The 19,350-nt window shown below is 39.6% G+C and overlaps 2 protein-coding genes across 2 annotated transcripts in view; one reads left to right on the top strand and one right to left on the bottom strand.

The window, feature by feature from the left end:
- The window catches only part of tbc1d8b (TBC1 domain family member 8B), an 18,220-nt gene extending 12,867 nt beyond the window's left edge, over nt 1–5,353 (bottom strand). Inside the window, exons 1-5 of the mRNA XM_037687503.1 lie at nt 5,092–5,353; nt 1,377–1,487; nt 1,120–1,238; nt 769–994; nt 275–515 (exon numbers count right to left, since the gene is read on the bottom strand). Of these exons, the coding sequence (XP_037543431.1) occupies nt 275–515; nt 769–994; nt 1,120–1,238; nt 1,377–1,487; nt 5,092–5,218 (824 nt within the window). The 5' untranslated portion in view covers nt 5,219–5,353. The remainder of the gene's footprint in view (nt 1–274; nt 516–768; nt 995–1,119; nt 1,239–1,376; nt 1,488–5,091) is intronic.
- A 4,280-nt stretch (nt 5,354–9,633) lies between these two features.
- Nucleotides 9,634–19,104, top strand: radx (RPA1 related single stranded DNA binding protein). The gene is made up of 13 exons (XM_037687504.1): nt 9,634–10,213; nt 10,952–11,088; nt 11,176–11,368; nt 14,888–14,996; nt 15,124–15,224; nt 15,302–15,421; nt 15,498–15,593; nt 15,675–15,839; nt 15,997–16,154; nt 17,761–17,944; nt 18,027–18,263; nt 18,590–18,772; nt 18,843–19,104. The coding sequence occupies exons 1-13, from the start codon at nt 9,634–9,636 to the stop codon at nt 18,983–18,985; spliced, it is 2,406 nt and encodes an 801-aa protein (XP_037543432.1). The 3' UTR covers nt 18,986–19,104.
- Nucleotides 19,105–19,350: the final 246 nt, after the last annotated feature.

The raw sequence follows: 19,350 nt of genomic DNA on the forward strand, positions 1-19,350 counted from the left end.
TATGTATGTATATATATATATATATATATATATATATATACCAAATTATTATTATTAATTTATTAATTATTTTTTTTAGTGGGTGTGGCTTATATTCGGGTGTGCTCAATAGTCTGGAAATTACGGTACTTATTATTCACTTTCCATAGAATCCCACTTGAAAATATTTAAATTTGGTTTAACATTAAATCAGAAGCAACATCAGAAACAAATTATCATTTGTAGATAACGAGTGCATTTTGGGGAAAGTTCTTCACAAAGGTTCAGCCTGTACCTCTTGGTAATTTGCAGGGGGTCTGAGAGTGCAGGCTCTCTCTGGAAGGCCTCTTTATCGAAAAGACGCTTGATGGCGTAGTCAGCCAGCTGCTCCATGATAACAAACGTTTCGTTGAGGTGCAGTAACATGGAGAAGTAGTGATCCTCTCCGTGAGCCAGAACGTGGATACTCTCTGTCAGAATAACATTAGATGTTTTCTCCAGCCTCCAGATCTCATCCCAGGAGATGACCAGCTTCACTGTAGAGTCAGGGGGGAGGGGCATGAAACAGCACATATCATCATTATAAAATGTCTTAAAATGTAACTCTGTGACCAAAATTCACCCAGAGCTTCTCCACTGAACGGTCAGTTACGACTGCAACTACCAAGAACCTTTCCTACTTGTAAAAATATAAAAACCTCCATCGTAGGTCCATGAATATTGGCTGTTAGCTGCAGTTATCACACTGTCGCGTGAAAAACATTTGACAAGCACGTTTCAGCCGCTTACCTTCAGATCCCAGAAGGTACGAGTAGAAGCACAGGAAGTTGGTGCTGAGGTAGAGCCAGCCCTGGCAGGGAACTTTGCCTTTCCAGTAGCTGCACGAGTAATACGTGACCAGCTTCTCCTGGGGGGGCAGGTCGAACCACTTTTCAAAACGCAGAAGTGCTTCTCTGAACTTCTCCGGATCATCCTCCAGCACCAGGGATGTCTTCCCTTCTTCTGCGATCAGGCCCTGAAACACAACACGACTGGTAGGCACCTGAACTACACATACGGCTGAACTTGCAGGACTGGAAACCAATCTAGGAGGTCAGCACGTTGCCGCAGCATAAGATTATCTGTCTTAAAACTCCTTACTCTAATCTTCCCCTGGACAAAGCTGGTGATGTCTTCACTGGAGTCGAAAACAGAGAGCGTCCTCATGATGTTCTGCTGCAGCCAGTCCCAGTGCTGCACTATCTCCTCTCTGGTGACACCTAACCCCGGAGCAACAATAAAATATAAATATTTTTCCTTTTATATCTAAAGTTAACAAAGACCTAGAGCTGGATGATATCAGTACAGTAAATCAGCAGACAGGACAACTGAAATGACAGAATGGTGTGAAAACGTACCACATGCTATTGACCAGTACACCTGCGAGTCAGGTGTGTAGTGTAGAATACGAAAGGGGGCGACTTTGGATGTGGAGTCCAACACGGTATCAAGAGTTCCCACAAGAAGGCCTTTAAATCACAGCAGATTCATGAATGAACATTTCTCCCCATCAAAACTGATACAAAGAAATAACACGTAGCCACGAAAAATCTTTGAACAGTTGGTTTATAATAACCATTAAAAGGCTGTAATAAACACATTTAAAGGTGATCTAAAATGCATCTTTGTGTTTGAGCTTCTCTATTAATGATAAATAATTTAAGCAATGCAGTCCCCATTAGTAGGAGTCTTTTACTGTGCATTTCAACTTGGGTCAGTGATTTTAAATCCATCCTGACAGCAGGAATAAAATGATGCCCCAGAACTAAATTTAGCAAAACCTGTTACCTTTACACCGTCTCGCTGGCGAGCCCTCCATGAATTATTAACAGGGTGGTGCTGAAACCATCTAAAGCACAGCATCTGTATCAGAGTTCTCCATATGTTCTGAAAGTGTAACGCAATCAGTGCATCCAACACGGTCGACACAATCAATGCGTTCAACTCGGAGAAAGGCGGTGCAGGAGAGGAGAGACTAATACAAGCCGTACGTCAATGTCCCCCATCGCTGAGGGATATGAAGAGTGAATGTTTGATGTTTCCAAGATGAGTGTTTTTCTAATTGAACAGGGAATGCAAGTGAGCCTTAATGTTTTTGGTGCAAGATGTTCAAATGGTTAGGAGTTACACTGTGGAGAAGAACAGAGGTACCGGTAGGTTTTTTTGTCTGAGGCAGCACAGAGTGACTTGAGTGAAGGGAGACATTTTATCTCCTACCAGGAGGAGCCACAGGGTGATCAATGGTGGCCATGATCACCATAAATTAATATTCAGCCACCCCAACAACTACCACAATCATTTGAGTAAACTACCAGTATTCTATTAAAAAATATAAACACTAGAAAGCATAGGTTCCTTAAAGTGGTTCTCAAATTGGGGTCCCCGGACACCCGGGGGTCCGCAAAAAAATTAAATAATAATGATTTTTTTTTTCTTTTTACAAGTACATAGATTTTTAACAACCATTTAAAATACACCAAAAATGAAGGAAATCACATCTACTTTATTAAAAAATTTCTGCGGGAGGACACCCAGACCCCCCAGCCATCCAATTATTTGTTCTGGCATTGATCCGTTTACAAATGAAGCTGTTACTTGGCATGACTACTGCTGTTTTGATTCTGTTCAGTTTTATATAGAGTTTTGTGTAATAATTTGAAGAAGTGGCAACATTTATTATGTTCATTATGTGAATAGGTACATTTTTAAAGTGGTTTTTGATGCTGTTCATTTTCTCAAAACTGTAATTTTTGGAAGTTGAAATTAAAAATGTTGTCAATTAAGTGAGTCTTGAATGAAAAAGATACCCCATGTTTAAAAGTATAAAAACTGTATCGACACTATTAAAGAACAGGTCTTAAGTATTTATGTTACACAAATATTTCCATTGCATTAAAGAGACAAATTGAAGAAAATTATTTAATAAACATGAGGGTTATGAGGGGGTACCTGAACCCAAAAAATTTAAGCATTAAATGATTGGAGTGGCTGGTTTACATATATTTATATGGTGACGGCCATCTTGGACATGGCAGCCCAATTTTGGATAGTGACCTTTCTTACACCTAGATGCAGCCGCATACCAAAATGGAAGGTGCTTATTATCTCTGTCAAGGAGGTTATATTTTCTGTAGAATTGGCTCATCCGTCTGTGCACAAGATTACTCGAAAAATTATGAAAGGATTTTCATAAAAAAATTCAGGAAATGTTGAGGCTGTCACAAAGAACAAATTATTAAATTGTGGTGGTGATCTGGATCACCAGCCAAACCCAGCGTGTCTGTCTGTGCACGTTACAGTGTGAGTGACCGTATAAGGTCTTGGCGTAGGTGTGCGCACTCCAAGTGCTTCGAGGTTTTTGAGTTATCCAGCTCACAAGATGAACCGGACAAACAAACAATTCCCCCCCCTTTACTCTGAGAGAGGGGACAAAAAGATGCTTTAAACATGGAAAACTCCTCCACCGAGATCCATCATGTGGTATTTAAACTCCACAATTAAAGCAGCTGTGCGAGGCAGCTGTAATTTTAGCTTCAGATTTGAAACCACTCATTATCATTAATTATCCAGTGATCCTTACAGCAGTCACAGTTCGGTAGGTGGTTAGAAAGTGTGACTAACAATCCCTAGCTGCCCTTGCAAGCTCCACTCTTGTTACAGTCAAACTCCTGCATGCACGGACTTCCAACGTGCACACTGTTTACTTTACAGCCTCGAGGATCAAAGATAAAGAACAAGCATGCAGGTTTGTCAGCAGGTTTAGAAAATCTGAGATGCAGAATTGCTGCTTGTTTTTTGATTATTTCATATGGGTTTTTTTTTCTGTATAATTAGAACATGCTTAAAATCCCCCCCTGGGATTAATAAAGTATCTATCTTAACCAAATGTTTCTGCTGCAAAATGTGAAACAGACCAGCAAAATGTGTCTCAGTTGTACCTTGACAATGGAAGGGTTCTCTTTTTGCTTCGGTTGAACATTTATGGGAGAAACTAAAAAATTTTTTTAAAAATTAAATCCCAATCCACTTTAGTGTAGAGTTTTAGGTTCATTTTATTTAAAGAAAATCTACAATAGTGTTTTTTGTTAGCTTGTTTTTTGCTGTAAGCAGGTCTAATTGTCCTCTCTTTGGGTAAAGATGTGACCTGAATGTAGCGAAGCTTTTATTATTATTATTATTATTATTATTATTATTATTATTATTATTATTAGGGGTGAACTGATTGCAGTTTTCTGGGTGATCACCCATCTCTAAAAAACCTGACCTGCCAATTCTGATTTTGGCCGACACAGATTTTGTTTAATAAGCGACACTAAGGTCATAATGCACTTTCAATTTTCCAGTCTTATAGAAAAACATACCCTTGAACAATATCCTAGAAACAATACACACTTGTTTTAACTGGCCATGAGGTAGTGATCTGAAATATAAATGAAGTTCAGACAATTGTTAAAAAGAAACTACAAAAAAAAATTGGTAAAAATCAGTTTCTCTGTCATCTCCCAAAATTAAGGAAATCAGTCTCGATTTATCAGTACACCCCAAATTATTATTATTATTAATAATATTATTATTATAAAAGATCAGCCCTTTATTGTTGCAGGGTTGCATCTTCCAGTTTGATTACCAGTTTTTGACAAAAAATATTAAACTATTTTGAGCAGAAAGGACACAAACTGTGAACATCTTTTTCCAAGTCAGCCTGTGTTTTGATCCAGTCTGTAAATGTGACAATAGTTTGTTTACACCACATTGGTTAAAAAAAAAAGGAAAAGGGGAGTAACTAGGGCGGGAGATAAGATGACATTACTGTAACGCCCTTTAAGTCAACAATGATACACAACAAACGCTATGACAATCCTCCGACAGGTAAATGTATTGAAACTAGCTAAAAAGACGCTAACTATTTTCACCTGTTGCAAAGAGGTTATTGTTGCAGCCCCTCTCCCATATGGCACAAGGCACAACAGTTATAAACCATTAATATAAGTCGAACCGTAAATAAGTGGTGTTTAAATAGTTTAAATAGTTGTCTGAACAAGAAGGGGGTGATAACCGCCCGCCTAACGTTACCTGTCAAGCCGCCGCCACCTTCTCCGTACCCGCGTCTCCTCTGCAGCACGAAGTACTCGTTATCCTTCTCGGTGACCCACAGCTTGAACGCGTTTTTCAGCAGGAATTCTTCCGGTTTGAGCCACATGTTTCAAACGTGACGAGGCTCTCCGACAGACACACCTGACATGTCGCGGACATCTGTAACACAAGCCCCAACAACCGCAGAAAAACCGAAGACGGTCGCGTGCTTGTGTCCGAATCCCTCCCTTCGTTTCCCCACGTCGACAAGAATTGTTGCCAAACGCGCAAGGCATTCTGGGATTGTAGTTTTTAAAGAGACAACGTACTCCAAGTCGTCCGAAGCAAAACTAAAACTTTCTGCTGAAAGTTTCTGATTTATTATTGTGTAGCTATAGTGATCCTGTTTATATTTATTATTCTTCCAACTATGTTTATTCCGTACGTTTTTGTATTTCAACTAATCATATATTAAAACGTTCAGCTCATTCAGAAGAGAGGAGCTAAAGACTTTTGATGTTGGTGCAACTTTAGCTTTTTGAGATATTTTGCCTTTTCTGCCATTTTTTCCCTCATTGAAAATGAAATGAGCTCATTTTACATCCTTCATAACTTTTGGTCTGTTTACAAACGTTTACACTATTTTCACATTTTGATCCCGTTAAGCTTCTGCAGATTCCTTGTGCAAAATAATAATAATAAATTTAAAAAACTCAGCTAATTTCAGCTGCTTTTTCAACTGTTTTGTGCTCCTTTCAGCTTGATTCTGATTCAGCTATAAGTCCAACATTTTTGCGCTTCTGCTAATTCCTTCTTCTTATGTTCCTTTCAGCTTAATTCTGCTAAATTCAGCAATTTCTGATATTTCAGCTAATATTTAGCTGTTTTTATACTAATTTCAGCTTTTTCAGCTAAGTCCACATTTTTAGCCATCATTTCAACTTTTTGCAGCCTAATTCAGCAAAAGCATGCTCTACCCACTTCCTTCTGGTAATTTAAGCTTCTTTCTGCTTGTTTTAGCTGCTATTCAGCTGTTTTTGGCAAATTTTCAGGTTTTTGCAGATAATTTTAACTTTATTGTGCTAATTTCTGCCTCTTTTAGCCTTAGTGGGCACAATTAAGCTCGCTTCACTTCCTTTTGTAATTTTAAGCTTCTTTCTACATTTCTTTAGCTACTATTCAGCTGTTTTGGGGAAATTTCAGCTTTTTAAATATAATTTCCACTTCTGCTTTCTTCTGCTAACTTCGGCTTGTTCTTCCTTTTCAGATACATGTTTTTAGCTAATTTCAGCTGCTGTTCAGTAGTTCTTCAGCAATAAGCATTCACATTGCATTTTTGCAAGAAATACAAATTATCTATTTATTATTGTTATTATAAAATTGTAATTTTGTTACATTTATTTTATTTAACATGTCTCAATCTTTTTTCTGAAAACAAGAGGACAATTGCCTTTTATTCCTAACACCGTTAACACAAGATTGTAATCCTTGTGTCAGACTGCAAGTCTTTATTTAAGTGCGATTCAAGCACTTTATTTTAAAGTGTCTGTATGAATATCCTACAAGTTAAAAAAAATAGGGGAAAAAACATCTTAATATTTAATAAATTTGTCATAATACACATCATTTAATTCATTTTGCCACATAACTGGTATATTTTCCTTTATAAAGGGGGATTCCCTGGTGGGCAGCATAGTGGTGAAGTGGTAGAGCTGCCACCTCTCGGCGAGCAGATCGCCCCAGTTCAAACCCCCAGTGCCGGGGATCCTTCTGGGTGGAGTTTGCATGTTCTCGCCGTGCATGCGTGGGTTTTCTCCAGGTACTCTGGTTTACTCCCACAGACCAAAAACATGCATGTTAGGCTGATTGGTGACTCTAAATTGTCCCTGAGTGAGACTGAATAGTTGTTTGTCTCTATGTGTCCCTGTGATGGACTGGAGACCTGTCCAAGGTGTCCCCCGCTTCTCACACAGTGATGGCTGTACATGGGCACCAGTGACCCCCGTGACCCGAAAAGGAAGAAGTGGGTAAAAATAATGGATGGATGGATGGTCTTTGTTTATTAAAACATCCATCCATCCATTATCTTTACTTGCTTCTTCCTTTCCAGGTGGCAAGGGTCACAAGTATTTAGGCAAATTTCCCACTCATCTTTACTTAATTACCACTTTTAAAGCACTATTGTAACCCAAAGTGCTCAATAAAGCATAGTAGACAATAAAAGCCATAATATAATTGCTGTTTTCAATTAATTAAACTTTATAATAGCAATGAACTTGAGCAACTTGTTCTAAACACCAACCAAACCAAAGGGTTGTTGTTTTCAAACAGGAAGTCGGTCCCTGCAGTTCTTCCTTCGATTTTATTCTCAAATGGTGTCCCTAATGAGTTTGTCGATTCCTATAAATATTTGGGCATCTTGGTTGACTCGCATCTCTCTTTTAAGCTCCATGTGGAAAACCTAGTAAAGAAACTGAAAGTTAAACTGGGTTTCCTTTTCAGAAACAGATCCTGTCTAACTCTGAATGCTAGGAAATGCCTTGTAACTGCAACTTTCCTTCCATCTACGATGGCATTATCTACATGAACGCCCCTACAAGCACACCATTGCGCCCTGTATTCACTGGTTAACTGGTCATCATTAACTTCACGCAGACTCTCTCACTGGTACATTTTCATCTTTAAATCACTTCTTGGTCTGCTGCCTTCATACATCTCCTCCTACATGTCTCTGCGTGAGTGCAGCTACAGCGTGCGCTCTCAGGACATTATTACCTGCAGTGTCCCCTCAGTGAGGACTGAACTAGGCAAAAGGGCCTTCTCCTACTCCGCTCCTGTTTCCTGGAATATCTTACAAAAAAATCTGAAGCTAAACTTGACCTCCCTAAGTGGCTTTAAACATCTGTTAAGTTCCTGGCAAAAACCAATGCAGATGTTCCTGTTTTTAGTTTTCTACATCGCCTTACAACCTAGCTGTTTTTTGTTTCATTTTTTTAATAACATTTTCTTTCATTTGTTCTTTTCAATTTGTATGTTTCCTTTTATGATTGTCTACTGTTGTCAACACTCTTTGTTAAAATCAGGTCTCTTTTGTAAATGAGTCCCAGAGGCTCAATGGGATTAACCTGTATAAATAAAGGTTGAATGAACAAATGAGAGCAAGAAGTAAAAAATAGTTAGAGTACAAATAATAATATGTGGGTGTATAATGGTCTAATAATAATTTTCTTAATCAAACAAGGGCTTTGTAACAATTTAACATGGATTTTTTTTCTAAAAATGTATAAGGAACCAGTCTAGAGATGTCAAAATAGAATGATTTATTGAACATTTTAAATATCCACTAAAACCCATTTCATCTAAATTGCTTTTAGTTCTAGTTTAACAGAATATCGACAATTATTGTGAAATTTTAGGGTTTTTTTTTTTGTTGTTTTATTATTTAATGAATACTGTACATTGCTGCATCACTAATTATTGATTTTATCATTTGCACAGTAGTTTGGTTATGATTGTTGTTGCTATGGAAATAACTTTGATATGACTTAATTTATGTGCTAAAGATGAACACTCAAACACAAGAATGCATTTATTAGCAATCATTAAGCCACAAATACATGAGTGCTATGCTGCCTTTGTTAAGAAGGTCACATCTTGTTGCAGGACAAACAGTGAAATACAAATATGTATTTTTATAAACTGTTGCCTCAAAATCTGTGCAATGATCAAATACAGTACTTTTTAAATTGTTAGTTATGGTTACCATACCAAACCATACCATTTTATTTATAGAGCACTTAAAACAGCGACAAGGCCAACCAAAGTGGTTCAGTCAACTGAGTAAAATACACAAATATGATTAAGAAAACATGATCTACATATACTTTTAAAAATTTTTTTTTTTTTTTACAAATACACATTCTTGTAAAATATTATATTGATATAATTATTAAAATTCTCAGATGTCATAAAATTAACAAGGGACTTTCCTCAAGATTAAGCCAAAAAACAAAACAAAACACTTTTTTGACCTATTTAAACTGTAAAATAACATGCAAAAATAAAGAGAAATAAAAAAAACAACAACTAATTTTCCAGTTTAAGGGGTCAATTAGGTGACTACTGCAGAAGCTATAAAAGGACTACAAAACAACGTCAAATTGTCGCATTGATGACGTTCCCGAAACGGGTTCTCTGCAGTTTTGCGCGGATTTTAAAGAGGGCATTTCAAATTTGACTTTTGGATCAAATTAAAGTGAGGTGAGTTATTTTGAACTATAACGTTACATGTATGCTTTATAAACAAAGTACTTCTATTTGTACTCGTTTTCGAGATGAAAATATATGGTGACGCCATCAAACAGCGCCGCAGTTTGTAGCCAACGGTAACTCTTAACCAAGTAAAGTCCTCTCATAATTTAATATTTACAGTGAAGAGTTATTTGTAAGTTAATTATTTATATGCGCTGTTTTCGTAATCTAATAGAAGTAACTTATCAGCTAAAATGAGCAACTGGAACTGTTTTTTCTAATAAACAGTTAATGGAGGATAGCTCTTCTTCTTCGGTGGTAACTGGTCAGCCGTCGTTTCTTCAAAGGACGTTGGCGCGTTTATCGTGCACGCAGAGCCTGAAGCTCTCAGCCGAGGAGGCGGCTCCTGTCGCTGTCGTTGCTCTCCAGAGATATTTGTCTGAGCAGGCTGACAGCCAGCAGCTTGACAGCTACATCTACGACGTGACGGTCACAGACGGATACTGGCGAGCCAAATGTTTCCTTCACCCCAGTTTGAACCAGCTGGTGCACAGAAACAAGCTAAAGACCGGGGGCGACATCAGCGTCAGGCAGTGCTCCTTTGTTTACAACGAGAGGAGACTGGGCCATGGCTACATCTGTATTGAAGAGCTCAGCTGTGTGGCGGGGAGGTCGACTGTCCTGTCCCGCGGTGATGACGTGGATTCGCTGCCCATGCTGGTGAAGCAGGGCATGGAGAGGAGCCTGGTGCTGCTGAGGGATGCTCCCCTGCAGGTGGGCCGCAAGCACTACCTGTCTCTGTGGAACAACGAAGACCCGGAGGGGGACATCTGGACCTCGGGGTCTCCGTCTTCTGACCCGGTTCTGGACGGTGAGGTTCCAGGTTCCTGCTGATCTGATACTTGTATTTTGAAGACAGGATTTTCAGGATGTCAGAACTTATTTGTGTTTTTAAAACGTGTAAATTAAACAGGATAAATGTTTAAATGTCTAAATGGCATTCATTCTTAACTGTAATAAGCATCAGTATATTTATCCCTATATTTCTAATATTTAATATAGTAGCTTGTCTTAAAACTGCTTAATTTGTGTCCTGTTAGATTCTAAAACAAAGCAAAGTTAAATCTATGTTAATAATACTTTATCTGATAAGTGACTTGGGTTATAATCAATAAATGTCTTCATTTAATTCTTTTACTGGTTTTCTAACGAAAAGCTTCTCCAGATAAATGACACCAAACATTCAAAACTCGGTAATAATCACATAACAATTTTTTTTACAAGATGATAATGATATCAAACTAATTCTGGTTTTAAGATCTAGAAAACTGACCTTTTAACATGAATTTTGATCAGACTATTAGATGAACGTCTTATTGTTTAATTAAGGAAAACAGTTTATTTACTACACAACCACAGTTTTTTATTTCACACAACTATTAGCTAAAATATATTTGCAAACATTTGCCCGCCACACACCCATAATCTTTTCCTTGATTGGTAAATGTTAATTGAATTATATATTTTTCTTTTTTTAGCAGCATTAAATTCTCTTAGGCAGCCTATAAAGCTGTTAAATTCCTAAGGATCCGTTTTATTTTTATTTCAGTGTCTAAAGTTACTCTCCTGGGTAGACTGGAGTCCTCGCTCAGAGTCTCGTTGAAACCTCTCCTGGTGAAGATAATTCACAAGTCCAGGTTGAGATACTACGGAAAATTTGGGCTCAGGATTGATTACCCCTATCAGGTGAGTTTGTATCACTGATAAAATTGTTACCTAACCTTCTTCTTGTGCACCTTTTTAACGCATTTGCTGGTTTTTATTATATTTCAGGCGTATTTTGAAGTTGCTGACCAGAGCGGCACAATGTCGCTCGTGCTTTGGAACGAGCTCTGTCCCGAGTTTTACGAGAGAATGAAGGTTGGCACCGTGTTGTACCTGCAGAATTACACGCTGAAGCAGAGTTATTCCAACAGATCTCGCCCACAAATGGACCATCACAGATTGAAGAACTTTACCTCTGTTGGTTTGTACCATTTCTTTTTTTAATTTTTTTTTTTATTTACCCTTTATTTATCCAGGTAGTCTCATTGAGTCTCATTTTCAAGAGAGACCTGTTTAGGGAGCAGATGGTGGGGGTTAAGGGCCTTGCTCAGGGGCCCAGAGTGGGGCGAATGAGGATGGAGGGAGGTGTGGGTGTTTCACCTTTTCCACCCACATTTTGATGTTGGCGGTACCAGGAGTTGAACCTGCGACTTTCCGATCACAAGCCCATCTTCTAACCTCTGCGCCACCACTCCCCCATATCCTTAAGTTTTGTGTTAAAACAAACGTTGCACACAGCTTAAAGTGGCCAGTAATCGCTGATTTACACTAGTCTTAGAAGTAGGCCTGTCACAATAAACAATAAACCAATTAATCACACGATTAATGAAAATTATTGACCTCATTTTCATTTATCGGCTTTAACGTTTCTTCATGTCTCTCTCTTTCTACTGAAGACACTGGATGACAAAAGACTCAGCTCCGGTGCTCTTCACTGACCCCTCCCTTTCTCTTTTTTCTCTTTAAAATCCATTTTAACCGTTCAAAATCGCGTTTTTGGATCATTAAACGCAGCTAAGCTGAGAAGCTAAGCTACGAGCTAAGCTAACAGGCCGACCTCAGGAAAAAACTTCCGTCTTGTCGAAGCTCCAAAATTCACGGTTGAAACCTGTGCCTTCATCTAAAAAGTTGTTTTTCTCTGCAAAAAGAAGCTGAAAACTTGTTTACTGATTTTTTCTATTTATTAAAAGCTTTGTGGGAAAAATGCTATGCGAAAGAGCTCAAACCACACTGAGCGTTCACTATATTGAGAACTGAAAAACAGGAACGAGCAACAGTCCACGTCACGTCAAGGGGCCCAACTGCCATTTTTCTTACAGTGACACACTGCTAGCTCCCTCACTATCCATCCTTCGGTTCAAACAGTCTTATACTGCCTTCCAGTGGTCAAAAAAGGTACTACATGCAAAAATTAACAAACAATTCTTCTTAAATTTGACAATAATTACTATCCATCCATCCATTTTCTTTACCCGCTTATTCCATTTTTGGGTCACGGGGGTCGCTGGTGCCCATGTCCAGCAATCACTGTGCGAGGGGCGGGGTACACCCTGGATGGGTCGCAAGTCCATCACAGGGCCACATGGAGACAAACGAGACAAACAAACATTCACTCTCTCACTACAATAATTACTAATCATTGTCAAATTTAACAATATTATTGTTAATCACAATAATGTATGAGATAATTAATCGCCCAGCAAAATTTGTTATTGTGACAGGCCTACTTAGAAGTATGCTTTGATTTTTAAAATTTTTTTTTATTTTTGTTTATACTTTCAGTTCATTTAGACTCAAAATGAGGTGCACTGCTTAGTTATTGTAACATTTATTTTTAACATATTTACTTCACTAATAGTTATGGAGGAAGACAGCTTTTTAAAATTTGTGGTCAGTTCGATTAATGAAGAAGTAAATAAAAAAAATAAAAAAAACTTATTTGTGCTCTTCTGCCTGCGAACCCTCCTAATTTGACAAAAGTTAGAAGATTAAAAATAAAAAAAATCTTAGTAATACATAGATGATGCCCTCTGGGAAAGAAAGTAGTCCGTAATTATTTTTGTGTCGTTAAACCTTGAATATAAAGTCTACTACATTTAGAAAGTTTTAATACAGGGACAAAAATGAGATAACTCAGACTATATTTATACTCTCTGGGCTGTGATAACTACTTTTTGATCAAATTAAATCTTATTCTGACAAAGACGGTGCTGTCTAAGCAAAATGATCATCCTAACTTATGGTTAAATTCAGAGTTTGCAACAATCAAATGAAGCTACTAGTGGCGAATCATAACTATAAGCAATAGGCTTCCTGTTATTGTAGCGCTCTAATAAATACTAATGACAAGACACAACAGCGTTGCAGCCTGATTACATCATTTTTCCTTCAGTTTCATAATCCACAAATTTTTATGTGGGCTACAAAACTCCTGCAGGGCCTTCCTGAAGGCTCAGAGCCCTGTGTTTTGGTCCCACCCACGCTACATCAACACTGATTGGTTAATTTTTCTGTCAGTTATTAAACACACTCATCCTGCAGAGCCTCTGACTGAGCTCAGCCTTCTCTCCTGACAGTGAAGTCCTAACGGATGAGAGAGAACCGTAAAACGTGTTTCTGCCGGGAGACGTAAGTTTGAAAGAATCTCATTGGAGAACTGCATTTTCATGAATTAAAAAAAGTATCTTGCTCAACTGCTAAGTAGTTTACAGAAAATAAGAGAAATTGGCATGAGGAACATTAAACTGAAATATACATTTTATACGAAATAAATATTAAGTTAAAACTTTAAATGTAACATTTTACATGTGCTGAATTTTTAGGCCTTCTCTGAAGGCATCAAAGGCCCAGAGGGTTCCTCATTGGAAGCTACAGAACATACCAATTGTACTTGTACTACTCTGTACAGATGTATATCATACCAGAGTTGTAATGGTATTTGGTGACACTCAGTACTCTTTGAAACCAAACACTTTCAGCTCCACTAACTATGTCGGTTATCTGCGTCTTTGGGTTCATCACTTTTTTATCAACCAGTTTGCTTGTTTCTGTCATAAGATCTGCACTGTCGCAACATGCTCACACACTTTACTGAAAACAGAGAAGACATTTCTTCTTTTTTTTTTTTTTTTTTTGAGCATTTTGGTGTAAATTTCTAGAATTGTGCCGCTCAAGGTGGCTGCATGTTGGAACAGCTCTGTTACTTTCATTCTGAGATTTTACTTTTGGAAACTTTAATTCCTGTTTTTCTGGATGTAAATCACATTTTTTTGGATGATTGTTTCCTCTGGTATCAGACGCTGTGCAGCTGGAAGGATTTTTACTGAAACTTTTTACGTTTTGGACATTTGTTATTATGTGTAACCATGGCAACAAGGCAGTTTTCTCCAACCAACAGCAGCTGATTAACATCTCAAAGCTCAAATAATATCTCAACTACAGCACCAACTCTCAAATGAGTTGAAAAGGATGTTCTGTGGGCATTCTCATCTACCTGCCAGCTGTGCTCGAGTGTCTGACCACTGAGATCCTGGAACTAGCAGGAAACACGGCTCATGACAGCAGAAGGACAGGATCGTCCCTCAGCACCTACAGTTGGCTGTCCGCAGCGACGAGGAGCTCTGCAGACTGCTGGGAGGAGTGACCATCGCTCTGGGAGGAGTTCTGCTCGGCATTCGGGCGGCCCTACAGCCCGGGGGAACCGAGAGGCCAGCCGAGTCTGGGTGGACGGATCAGACAGCATCTGCAGCCAGTTTCTTAGGATCCACTGTGGGATGGACCTTTACAAGAGATCCTTCCTGCATATAAATGCATATATGGGTTCTGATGTCAGGGAGTGGCTTCTGCTTGTAGCGTATCTGGTTAAACAAGCTATATGTAGCTAGCTGTAGTGAATCCTCAGGTGACACATTTTTCGCCTTCTCGAACGTTTCTTCTTTAGAAATCTGCCTGAACGCTCGTAACCCGGCTTCAGTCATCACCGTGGTCTCACAGAAGAGCGTCCTGCCTCAGTGGGGGCTGCCCGAGGTTTCCTACCAGTTCACCAGCAGGTGATGAAACACCACTTTTTATTACTGCGATGCCACATTTACATTTAGACACAGCTCTTTTCATATTGTTCCATCGTTTTTTTTTAAAGTCAGATAAAAAAACACAGTTTGTTTCTGACTCTTGCAGGTCTGAGTTAGAGCAACTAGCCAACAACGCCGCATGTGACGTCATTGGTTTGGTGATGTTTGTCGGCCGTGTTGAAAGAGTCCGGAGCAAAGGGAACAAAGGTTTGTGCTTTATCTTTCATCTGAATAGATTTTTTACACTCGTTTATGCTTACCGTTTACACATGTTCACCTCTTAGTGCCAGAGAAATACTGGACCTATCGCTGGCTGCACGCAGTGGATGGAACGTCGGACCTGCCTTTTGTCTTGGAGCTTTATTCTTCGTCTCAGCCTGAAATATTCAGTCAGATTTGTCCAAGTGAGACACAAATACCATATCTGCTGCTTAACTTAGAAATGTGTCATTTTTCTTCTAATGCATCTTGTTCTTGTAGTGTCTTACCTGGTGTGCACTCAGATGAGGGTTTGTCAGGCGGAAGGCTCGTTGCCGTACCTCACAAGCAGCTGCGAAACAGAGATCTTTGTCACGGGTGATTGTTACCGCTTCATCGGTCAGTTAACACTGCGGTCGAGGCGCTGATTTAAAACCTAAGATTACTCCGTGTCCACAGGCTACCACAAGGGTCAGCCATATGCGAATGACCCCAGAGTGAAGAGCTTCATCCAGTGGACCAAGACCCTGAAGGACAACGCCGTTCTGCAGAAGACTGCTGTTGGCGGCCATTACTGTTACCCTCACCCACCACAGATATTTACACAGACAAGAGATCGGGCAGGTAAGAAACAAAATGATGCACAGGTATGTTGGTCACCTCAGAACGTTTTTATTAGATTCAGAAAAATTAGGGTGTCTTTTATTTTGACATGTCGTAGCCTAACAAAGAACTGTCATTGAAGATTTTCAGTTTTAAATCTTTTCCTTCTCACTTTAAGGTCAAACTCCTCTGGTTGCTGCGGCTGACCTCAAGACAGAGTTGGAGACGCTGCAGTACAGAGAACATAAACGTCTGGCAATTCAGGGACAGATCACCGCGGTCCGCTACACCACCTCCCCCCAAACCACAGAAACAACAGGAGTGGAGGAGGACGAGGTAACGGCCATCATTTCAAAGTGTCTTTTTTTTTTTTTTTTTTTTTTTAAAGACTGGTGAAGGTTTAACACAAACTAAACAATTTACCGAATAATTTAAACAATTACACCGCACAGAAACGGCTTCAGTGAGGGTTTGTAACGACATTCTGTTAGCAAATGATCCTGGTCAGTTAGTGATGCTTGTACTCCTGGACCTTACTGCTGCTTTTCATACTGTTGACCACAATATGGTAAAGGTAAGTAGACTGTACTTGTATAGTGCCTTTCTATCTTATCAATATACTCAAAGCTCTTTACAACACAATCTGTGCCCATTCATACAGCACTCTACGAGATCTATACAAATAATAATCAGTGCTTTTATCACATTCATACACCAATGAGACACACATCAGAGGCAATGAGGGGTTCAGTGTCTTGTCCTGGGACACTTCGGCATGTGACTGCTGGTGGAATCGAACCCCCAACTCTTGCACTGGAGGACAACTGCCCTAATCTCTGTGTGCTGCTGTCAGTCTTGGCCAGGATTCTCTTGCAAAACAGATTTTTAATCTCAATGGGATTTTCCTGGTGAAATAAAGGTTAAATAATAAAAAAAGAACTATTAGGTTTCAAGGGCAGAAAAATCTGACAATCATCAGCATAACAATGAAATGAAAGACCATGTTTCATCAGGATAGACCCTGAAGGGAGCAGCTAGAGTGAAAACAGAAGATGTCCGAGAATTGAGCCCTGTGGGACCTCGCAGGAAAGAGGCACTGAAATAGATACACCATTTCTAACCTTATTTGTCACTCAGATAAGAACTGAACCATTCTAATGCTGCACCTGTAATCCCAACCCAGTGCTCTAAAGGATACTGGGGTCGGCTGTGGCTGAGTGGTTATAGAACATTCACAGCAAAAACAGAAAAAGTTAACTCTGTCATAAATAAATAAATTAAAAGATTCCTCATTTAAAACATTTACAGATGATTCTTTCTCCAAATCAGTAAGAACAGCCTTAAAAACATTTAGTGGCAACAACTCCTTTAGGTTCATGTATTTCTGCACCTGGTTCCAAGAAGATGGAGCAGAAAACTGAAAAGATTTCTTTCCAAGTTCAGTTTGGACTTTAGGCACTGAAAGTAAAAATAAGTTCTCACAAAGAAGAGAGTATCCTCCGGTGGACTTTCTCTTTATAAAGGCCAACAAATATGAAGGAAGAAGTCCTAGTATGGCCTTATAAATAAAAATATGCCAATGGCAGAGTCTACGAGTGGCCAAGGCTGTTCATCCAACCCAGTTGTATAAAGTGAAATGTGTAAAACCTTACACAGTTCTTGACCATTCAGCCTTTGTTAAAATGTCTTGATGACATTAAGGCATGGATGGCTTCACATACTTTAAGTTTTAATGATCAGAAGACTGAAGTCGTTGTGTTTAGCCCTAGCTCTACTGCTGTCTCTGATCCTGTTAACACTGACTCTTCAGCCTTATATTAAGCAGTCTGATACAAATCTCAGGATGGTTAAGCACTTTGGTAACAGCTGCTGTTTTAATGTGCTTTATAAATAAAGCTGACTTGACTAAAACCTAAAAATATGTTGGATGGGTTTTCTTCAGGTTTCGAATGATGAGCGAGAACGAGTCACATCAGAACGACATGGTCATCCCTCAACAGCTGAACAGAACGTTACAAGAAGTCCATGGTCTCCCTATTCTGACGGCAGCTCAGCTAGCAGGAGGAAAAGAAGGATTCATACAGAGACACACGAAAGACAAGAGCAGGAGGAGGGACGAGCTCCAGGTGAGTTGATGGAGCTCCACTCCTCTGTGTGTGTGTGTGTGTTGTACACACTCTCCCTATGACTCCTTTGTCTTCCCACCAGACTCCGACGCTCCGTCCTGGGAAAGCAGCAGCTGGTCAAAGCAACAACAAGAACTGTCTGAACATTTGCACCAAGGCGGCCTGCACGGGGACAGCGTCTCTCGCAGCTTCACGTTGGACGAGAAGAGCGCTCTCCTGCGCCAGAGTAACCTTCAACCAACACGATGGACGTCGGAGTCGGCCGCTGACACCCTCCTTCCCGCTCCCTGCCCAGGATACTACCAGCTAACCATACTGGGTACGAAGGGACCAGTCTGATCCGCACTTCTTTTCAGCCTGTCTGACACTGATAATGGAAGCGGAGTCCTTTTTCATGATGATGTCTCACCAGGACAAAAATGTCTTTTTGTTCTGACAGGCTGAGAACAAACACAAATAACTGACCTTTATGTTTTATTTCATTTACGTCATCAGTGCGTCACCGAGGTGAAGATCTGTCGGCAAAAACCAATTTACACAGTCGGAGGTCTGAGTGACCTTAAAAACACAAATGCTGTAACCCTGGTGGATCTGCTCCTTGATGTGTCTGTAAACCTGATGCTGGGTTTTGAATCTTTCTGGCAGGCATCAACAAGAAGATAGCGCTCGACGTGGCGTTTTTTCCCATCACGCGCTCCGATGATCCCCGAGCCGTCGGTCTCCCTCAACATCCGCACGACAACACGATGCTGTCCTGCCTCTCGACGGGCTTCTTCTGCCCGCTCAGAGGTGGAACCGGTCCCGAAGAAGCCACTCCTCCTGAACCAGGTAGCTGAAGAAAGAAACACGAATGCAAACCATAGTGCTTGAAATTAAACGAAGGGTTTTCTTCCTGCAGAGGAGGTTTTGGCGAGCGCCCGAGAGCTGGAGGACACTCACGTGGTGTGCGTCTTGGACCTTTGTCATTTAGGAGGAGATGAGGTGGAAGTCCTGATCAACAAGGTGTACAAAGTGACAGACATTTCACTGGAAACACAATGAACCCGGTTTTAATCAGTAAAAATCACATGAATTAAGTAATTTTTAATTAAAAATAGGCTAATGCCTGATATATTTGTAGAGCATCTGTTATGTCATTTGTATTTTTTTTAATAAACAAAGCACTGAGTCAAATCATGTATATTCAGTTTGAATTATGGAAATAAATTTGGCTTTAAAAAAGTCCTGAAATTATGTTCTTAAATGCAATTACAGTAGTCCCTCGCTACTTCGTGGTTCGTTTATCGCGGACTCACTCTGTCACAGTTTTTCAAAGAGCTGAAATGACACACAATGGGGTGATTGATGGATGAGCCGCACGATAGGCATGGAATTTTTATTTAAAATAAATTGTTTTAAATTATTTA

Source organism: Nematolebias whitei, chromosome 14 (assembly GCF_014905685.2).
Source record: "Nematolebias whitei isolate Nwh7 chromosome 14, NemWhi1, whole genome shotgun sequence".
In the NCBI taxonomy this organism is placed as follows: domain Eukaryota; kingdom Metazoa; phylum Chordata; class Actinopteri; order Cyprinodontiformes; family Rivulidae; genus Nematolebias; species Nematolebias whitei.

Excerpts from the sequence above, each read along its gene's own strand:
- radx (XM_037687504.1), top strand. The coding sequence starts at position 9,634 with ATGGAGGATAGCTCTTCTTCTTCGGTGGTAACTGGTCAGCCGTCGTTT. Across the intron at positions 15,422-15,497 it reads ATTCAGTCAGATTTGTCCAA|TGTCTTACCTGGTGTGCACT; the intron begins GTGAGACACAAA and ends TTGTTCTTGTAG. Across the intron at positions 18,264-18,589 it reads CTACCAGCTAACCATACTGG|GCATCAACAAGAAGATAGCG; the intron begins GTACGAAGGGAC and ends TCTTTCTGGCAG.